This window comes from Ilyonectria robusta (genome assembly GCF_021365365.1).
Source record: "Ilyonectria robusta strain PMI_751 chromosome Unknown BGZ61scaffold_68, whole genome shotgun sequence".
Classification (NCBI taxonomy): Eukaryota; Fungi; Ascomycota; class Sordariomycetes; order Hypocreales; family Nectriaceae; genus Ilyonectria; species Ilyonectria robusta.
The window spans coordinates 67,646-75,164 of record NW_025764502.1 but is presented as its reverse complement, the minus strand read 5'-3'; the positions used below and the strand labels follow the sequence as shown (position 1 = coordinate 75,164).

Below are 7,519 nucleotides of genomic sequence, written 5' to 3'. Positions count from 1 at the left end.
CTTGCCATAGCCCCTTGCGCCCTGCTAAGGCGGTGCCGTGGTGCTGTCGCCGCCCGGAGTCCCAATGACGCCATCGGGCATCAATCGGTAGCTGCCTGAGTGATATCCATCATGGGTGGCGGAGTATATATGTGACGCAATAGAACTTATCAGTTGTTGTAACCCAAAACGATGCGAACCATTTACATCTGAGCTTCCTGGCGCACTTTGGACTCGTCCACTCCCGTCGTCATGTGGCTGCTCGACGCGAAATCTGTGCGACTTGACCGTATAGACGACGAGAATCAAGTCCCACCGTATGCAATTCTCTCGCATACATGGGCTAATGACGAAATATCATTCCAGGAGATGAGAGCTGCTGATACTGTCACCGATTTAACGACAAAAGCCGGATGGTTGAAGATAGAAAATGCCTGCCGATTAACCTTGGAATATGGACTCAGCTATGTCTGGATCGACACCTGTTGCATCGACAAATCCAGTAGCGCTGAATTGCAAGAAGCCATCAACTCCATGTTCAAATGGTACGAATATGCAGCCATATGCTTTGCTCACCTTGCCGATGTGTCTGCAAACGAAGATCACACCGACGAGGGGTCCGCCTTTCACAGATGCCGTTGGTTCAAGAGAGGCTGGACGCTACAAGAGCTACTTGCTCCAACTGAAATCGTCTTTTATGATAAATGTTGGAAACCAATCTCTCCCAAGGCACTACTTCAAGACATAATTGGGAGCGTCACAGGCATCAAGACGTTGTATCTCAGACCTACGAATGGATCTGGAGGCGCATACGAGAGGCTATCAAGCGCAAGTATCGCGGAAAGAATGTCTTGGGTGGCTGAAAGGGAAACGACACGGCCAGAAGATTTGGCCTATTGTCTCCTTGGCATTTTCGATATTAACATGCCTATGCTCTATGGAGAAGGTATTAAAGCATTCCAAAGGCTGCAAGAAGAGATTATGAGAGTCAATGACGACAGCTCCATACTCAGTTGGGGGTATCAAGAACTATGCAGTGATTGGCGCCTAGACCCGGCTTCCATTCTTGCGCCGCACCCCTCATTTTTCAGGAATTGCCGGGATATTAGGCCTTGTGCACTTAAGGGCTTCAATTCAGCTTCATTCACGATGAACCAAAGGGGGCTACAGATGAAAGTTCCTGTGCGGGCCGACTTGACACATAAACAACTTGTGTACATTATTTTGGGTTGCGCGCCTCGCTCGGAGAGAGAATGGTCTATTCAAGAAGACGACTCGCAGTCTTTTGTGGCGATACCATTGGTCTCCACAAGCGCCTGCGACCAATTACGGATGCATGGTGTACCTCAGAAGGGAGAGTACCTACGGCCGAACTGGTGCAGGCCGGCTCTTGTCTCCGAAGAATTCCTGGAGCAGGCGGAACCGAAGGAGCTAGTTATTCGACGACCCTCCGAGCAACATCAGAAATTTCGGGAATTGCCCCTAGCCCTTGCATGCCCTCCCATTCCGAATAATGGTTATACCATAATCGGGACTTACCCACCTCAACCGATAGGAGGTCAATTCACTTCTATTCTCCAATACCCCTCGCATCAAATAGCCCCTTGGGCTAGGAATATCCAACGATCATTCGAAGTTGAACAGAAAACTGGGACAACCAACATCAAGCCATTCTTGGTCCATTCTGAAGAAGATCAGAGAATGATTCACATTAGGATTCCATCGCTTGGGGCATTTCTTGTCGTCTTTGATTATAAGGCAGTGGTGTCGACCATAGGTCCCATTCCTATCTGGCAGCGCCCTATTATCGATTGCCGTGTTTTTCACTTTCCGGAACCTTTTCGCTTGGAAGCCTTACATAGGCTAGTCATAACCCAGGATTTCACTCACCTCAAAGAATTGGACCACCAGTGCAAGGGAGAGCGTTACATTTTTGGATTTGGTAATCACACTGAGATATATCTGGAAATTGAACTATCCAATATGGAGAATGCATCTCAAATTACAGATATTTATATTCGGGTTGTTCTTTCAAGGAACCGTCGCTATATCGAGCTGCTGGATATGCCGGAAGATACTTTGTTGAGCTGGATAGACCGACGGAGGAGAAGGGCACAGGTCAATCGCCAGACCAGTCAGAAGATTCATGAATCTGTCCAGCGAACTTTGCGTGGAATCTTTCCAAGATATATGGGACCATCTAATCGATAGTGAAGAAACACGGCTGAGCTTACATTTTGTGAAGGACGAACTTGGTTGAATTTATGTACTGCAGCTGCTTTGACTCCTTATATGAGTAGATAATGTTTGATGCTGATGTCGCAACGACGCGACTTTGAAGTTGAAGTCAGCGGCAATCGCCCGCGCAACCATGGGTTTTCTCCCGAAGCCAAGAGGGCAATGCTCGCCAAGGCTCGAAACCACTACATCCACTCCACTTTTGGACTAAGTAGAGTGGATGTACGATTTATTAGGCAATTACATAGTGGATGTAACACATATTCGACCGGAGTGGAATGGATGTACACGTGGATTTATAAGTGGATTTTTGTAAGTGGATTTTTAAGGCTATTCACAACCTCGTCGACGCCTATTCAGCCTCACTTTCAGAGGTTGACACTAACTCTTCAGCCTCTTGCTGCTGTGATGAATCGTCAACCTCGCTGGCGCTGTCCTCGCCCTCGAATAGCCATTTTGACTCAGCAAGAGCCAGCTCGTCGTCGCTTAGAGTCCCACAGCCGGCATCCAGCTTACTTTCGAGGTGTGACTTAAGCAATGGATCCAGGTCCTTGATAAGGCCAGCACGGTACCAAGAGCGTAAGACCTGACAAATGGCGATAATCTCAGCATCTAGGTTCGTACGCAACCCCGAGACCATCTTGCCAGCAGCTGAAAATAACCTCTCACACTCGGCTGACATCGGCTGGATCGTCAGGAAGTCCAATGCCATCCTGGATAACCGAGGATATCTGCCTTGCTTAGTGATCCAGTAACCAATTAGATCACGAACGTTGACGTCGCTGGCGTCACGATCCGTCTGCCACGCTTGGTACTCGTCACCCACAATAGCTGCTGCGTAGGCTGGTATTGAGCTTGGCAGACGACTGTTCTTCTCGAAGGGATTGAAAAACCGAGGTCTTTTTGCTGGTGGTTCGTCGTCGCCTCTGCTGCTGCTGGACTTAGTGATGTTGTACTTTTCGTACAACACGGTTGTACATACATACGTACAAAAAGAAAAAGTACGTACACGTACTGCGTACGTACAATGAGGGTCCATGATATTCCTAATAAGGGAATCTGTGGGTCACATCGTACAAATACGGGGCTGTACAAAAACTCTGCTCGCTTAGCAGCTCAACGCACTCTACCATTCTCTCCCAATTGAAGGTATCGCCAAAAAGATGGCGCCCACCAATGCTAACGCTGCCTTCGTTTGGCGACAGTTTATCGATCTCGGCCGCTCTAACTCCAAGAAAAGCAAGCGGTACAGATGCCGTCGCTGCCAGAAGGATTTTGCAGCGACCTCTGTTGGGAGGCCGAAAGAGCATCTCGCTGCGTGTGAGAAATGGCAAGCCAAGCAGCGACAAGAGCGTCAAGCTCAAGATAACGCTGGCTATCTTCCCTCATATTCTGAAGCTATACAAAAGAAGATAACCGAGGTCGGAATTTAGCATATCTCGCAAGACGAGAGTCGCAGTTTCGCCTATGATGCCGCCGCTGCTGTAATCGCCGGCGGCCGCCCCTTCAGCCTCTTCGAGAGCCGCCGTTGGCGTTATTTCTTCACTCGCATTAAGCCTGGCTGGAAGCCTCCTAGCCGCGCCGTTATCACGAGAATTCTGCCCGATTTCTATCAGGAACTCTATCATGAGGTTTTCAAACGCATTACCAGCTCAGAATGGTTCAACATCATATTTGACGCTTCCGATAATGTATCGGGCCACAGAATCGTTAATATCTCGGTACAACTACCAGACGGCCCAGCCTTCTACTGGAAAACGTTTGACACGGGAGAAGAACAGCACACAGCGGAGAATTGGGTGAAGTTGATATGGGGAGAAATGCAGCAACTGTGCGGCGGTGATCTCTCCAGAATCAATTCCATCTGTACAGATACCGAAAACACGATGCGCTCTGTACACGACTTGCTTGGGAAATTCCCAGAACTCTCACATATCATGCATATATTTATCGACAAGATAAGGTTCAGACATACTCCGGATAAAATGCACGAAGCTGCCGGAAAGGATGTTATCAATCGCATGACTGATCTTAAGGGACATCATCCTGCCTTAAATGGTTCAACAATACAGCAGAGGGACTTTTGTGGCTTCTTGCCAATTTTGAACTTGACGACTTTGCGGCCGAAGAGTTCTTCAATATAGCCATCTTTGGGATTCCTCCGTTCAGCATCCACAAGCTCAGCAGGTCATGCCTCAGCGTAATACAGGAACTGGTAGCAGCTGGCGAGCCGGACGCCATGTCGCTCACCAGGGAATACGGTCGTATCGTATGCAATATTAAACATCAGGATAACGTGCCAATTATCTACATTCAGCACCGGCTTGCCGTCGATATTCGGTGGCCGGTGGCCGAAGCGAGGGATCAATACGCGTCGATAATACTGGCTGCATATTATCTGCTAGTAGAAGGTTTTAGAGCTGAGGAGTTATAGATCTAAATAAGATTCTTAACACACGCTGTTTTCTAACATAATGCTGAAAATTTTCGTCACTTTAAATGGGTTCACACTATACTAGACACTTTAAGGCCTCGACGCTGAGAAGTTTGAACTTCAGCACTATGAGAGTCACACCTCAACATGGCTCAAGCCTCGAAAACGACTTAGTTTCCGGTGGGCGATGGATAGAACGGCCCCTGGCTTACTGGAAACTTCCTTTCAAGGCTCATCCTGACGATAAGATCCAGTCGGTAGTCTGGGTACCTGATTTGGACGGATTAGCAGAACAAGAATTTCTCAGACTGAGAAATGCTCGCATACTGAGAGATTTGGTGAAAGTGGCGCAGTATTGTGTCGAAATATCTTGGTGGCATTTTTATATGCGTATCTCACCGGGCGATCAAACTTGCTCCAGACTAGACGAAGCTCCCTGGGATAATGAATAGTCCCAAGGCCAAGTGTGTCATTCATTGTTCCCAGTCGTATTATATGCCCATCCCATCGTCATAGTCGCCCACCAATCGTGAGACACGGCCTGCTGGCCCTCTGCATGTCGTGTTGGAGGTGGCATCACATTACCAACATCAAACCCCGTATCCCACGCAGCGATATAAGCCTTCACGCTATGGTCAAACACCGGGCATCCCTGAATCCCCGAAGATGATGGCATCGCCGCTGTCGCCTCCATGGCGGCCTCTACTACCTTGGTATGTAGCGCAATCCGACGGTCGTACTTGTCCTTGACGACGCGCAAGACGACGCGACCGGCAGAGAAGACGTCGACCCGGGTATTGATCGTGATCAAGTCAGATCCTTCGCACATGTGTGTCAAGAATTCGTCAAAGCGTAACTCGCTTCTCGCCCAGGCGTCGTCCCAGCCGGGGAGCTCGGTAAGAGGAAATGAGAGACGAAGGGCGGCGATGATGGTGAGAATGAACTTTAGCCAGTCACTGCAAGTCAAGGCATTGAATGCCGATTGCCCTAGGTCAGAGACGAAGTCGAACATCGTCCTGATTTCGGCGACGCAACATTTGAGCTTTGGTATTGAAGGGGGAATGTACCCGGAGGGCCTGTTCTTAGGTTGTCCTAAGCGAAGTAGAGGGCCGCCGGCAAGATAGATTCTAAAGAACAGCTCCGAGAACTTCACTGGCACTTTTGGGCTATTAGCCTTATTTCAGCAAGTGCAATTGGAGGATTCTTACCAGAACGAGCAATGTGAGGGAGCATGCACTGTCGAAGCTCTCGACTTTGGGCCTCCAGGCCGAACAACACAAGCTGGCTCTGTTGCTCACTTGGCGCCGTGCTCTCATGGATCGCGCTTTTAGCGGCGTTGGTGTAACTCGCAAATCGTACGAGATAACTCAAGGCGAAGTCGCCGTCGGCCGCTGCGCACCGTTGGAGAATGTCACAGCAAATAGCGGTCCAAGCAGTGAATGGTGCCATCACGTCCATCTTCCTCCAGGCGGATATGAAGCTAGGGTTGGTTGTAAGTTAACGGCTCACCGGTAGACGAAGTTCTAGTGGAAGACGTACTTTGATACAACGTAAAACCAGGAGAGATATGCGCGGACCTTTTCGAGTTGTTCCTTCGTCACCTCAGAGTCGAAACCGCCGTTGAGCTCGGGCAACTCTTGATCGAGCTCCATATCGCGAACCATATCCCCTGCCATGCGGACATACCGAAAAGCTTGCCTGTTTTTAGGCCTGAGATGGAATGGATACCTATAGTTGTAAGCCATTTACTCGTTGAGATGAGGTTGTGAGACATCTATCACCAAGCACAGTAGATGAGCATGCCCTGCAGAAGTTCAATGCTCCTTTCCCCTCCAGCCACAACCTTGAGGCCCAACACCTTGCGAAACTCTTCATCGTAAAGGTTATGCCCCTGAAGAGTCCGCGATCCAGACGCGGCGGCCAGGATCGCCAGCAGAACGAAGGGCCGAGAGGCAGCAAGGCTCAAAACCGTTACTTCGGGCTTAAGGTCAATGCAGGGGAAATAAGGCAACATTACACGGAACGATTTTAGTAGGTCGTCGGCAGATTCGAGGTTGAATTGGGGTTTTGCATGAAGGGACTGGATGGAATGGCTGTGAGAAGACAGCGGCGTCCGGAAGCATGTCATCGGCGAGGAATGGAGATCATTAAAGTCCGAGTCCGGCTCAGAAGGAAATAAGTTTTCGATGAACTGTTCGTGAGTGTCACGTAACGCGTCAAAGTTCTCGTCGACTTCGGGCAGAGACGGCACGTCAAAGTCGATGGTGAAAGTCTTGGATGCGCGGCTTGCGGGCGGTGGTCGAGGCTGCTCCGCACCACCAAGGCTGATTATCAAGTCAGTATTCGTACCCGAACTAGCCCAGAGTAGTGGACCGAGACATACAACTTCGTCCTTCTTCGGCGAGTGCGTGGGCCTGTTCGTGAGATGCATTCTCTCTTAGATTCAAGACATCTAGATATGGATCCGTCAGTTCATCTTTTGCCATCGGCACGTTATTCTCGTCTTACTTGCGGCAAACTCCAGGCTGTTCGCTCGGCCGACATTTGATCTTGGCCGCTCTGCATGCCTCACATGCTGTCGATGTCATCTTCCGTGCGGAGGTACTGGGTTCTCCAACAGGATAGACACTGCCTGTGTCTGTCTCGAAGTGTATTTCCATAGATACAGACAGTGGAGATTACGATAGGCTGCCGCGCTCCAACGGCCTCAAGTAGAGTGAGATGCCCCAGGAATTCAGCAGGGTTCAAGCACCTTCAACACAGCGATGCAAAATTAAATAGTGTCCGGGTTGGACAGAGAGGGACAAAGAGGGACAAAGATGAAGGAGATCCAGGGGACCCCAGATCGGGCCAAAGACCCGCCGATGG

At 49.6% G+C, this 7,519-nt stretch overlaps 3 protein-coding genes across 3 annotated transcripts; 2 read left to right on the top strand and 1 right to left on the bottom strand.

Moving 5' to 3' along the window:
* The first annotated feature begins 212 nt into the window (after positions 1-212).
* BGZ61DRAFT_205837 (heterokaryon incompatibility protein-domain-containing protein) lies at positions 213-2,258 on the top strand. The gene has a single exon (XM_046237958.1). It carries the CDS (start codon positions 232-234, stop codon positions 2,188-2,190), a length of 1,959 nt encoding a protein of 652 aa, XP_046094071.1. The 5' UTR covers positions 213-231; the 3' UTR covers positions 2,191-2,258.
* A 1,279-nt stretch (positions 2,259-3,537) lies between these two features.
* Positions 3,538-4,692, top strand: BGZ61DRAFT_468145 (uncharacterized protein). Its single transcript, XM_046247849.1, has one exon. The coding sequence runs from the start codon at positions 4,038-4,040 to the stop codon at positions 4,359-4,361; it is 324 nt and encodes a 107-aa protein (XP_046094070.1). The 5' UTR covers positions 3,538-4,037; the 3' UTR covers positions 4,362-4,692.
* A 47-nt stretch (positions 4,693-4,739) lies between these two features.
* On the bottom strand, positions 4,740-7,407 carry BGZ61DRAFT_468144 (uncharacterized protein). The gene is made up of 7 exons (XM_046247848.1): positions 7,160-7,407; positions 7,035-7,103; positions 6,433-6,975; positions 6,191-6,379; positions 5,860-6,131; positions 4,979-5,809; positions 4,740-4,921 (listed from the first exon to the last, which is right to left on the bottom strand). The coding sequence occupies exons 1-6, from the start codon at positions 7,309-7,311 to the stop codon at positions 5,121-5,123; spliced, it is 1,914 nt and encodes a 637-aa protein (XP_046094069.1). The 5' UTR covers positions 7,312-7,407; the 3' UTR covers positions 4,740-4,921; positions 4,979-5,120.
* Positions 7,408-7,519: the final 112 nt, after the last annotated feature.

Coding starts and splice junctions, on each gene's coding strand:
- BGZ61DRAFT_205837 (XM_046237958.1), top strand. CDS start 232: ATGTGGCTGCTCGACGCGAAATCTGTGCGACTTGACCGTATAGACGAC.
- BGZ61DRAFT_468144 (XM_046247848.1), bottom strand. CDS start 7,311: ATGGAAATACACTTCGAGACAGACACAGGCAGTGTCTATCCTGTTGGA. Junction 6,380..6,432: donor ATGCTCATCTACTGTGCTTG/GTGATAGATGTC, acceptor TTACAACTATAG/GTATCCATTCCATCTCAGGC. Junction 5,810..5,859: donor CCCTCACATTGCTCGTTCTG/GTAAGAATCCTC, acceptor ATAGCCCAAAAG/TGCCAGTGAAGTTCTCGGAG.
- BGZ61DRAFT_468145 (XM_046247849.1), top strand. CDS start 4,038: ATGCAGCAACTGTGCGGCGGTGATCTCTCCAGAATCAATTCCATCTGT.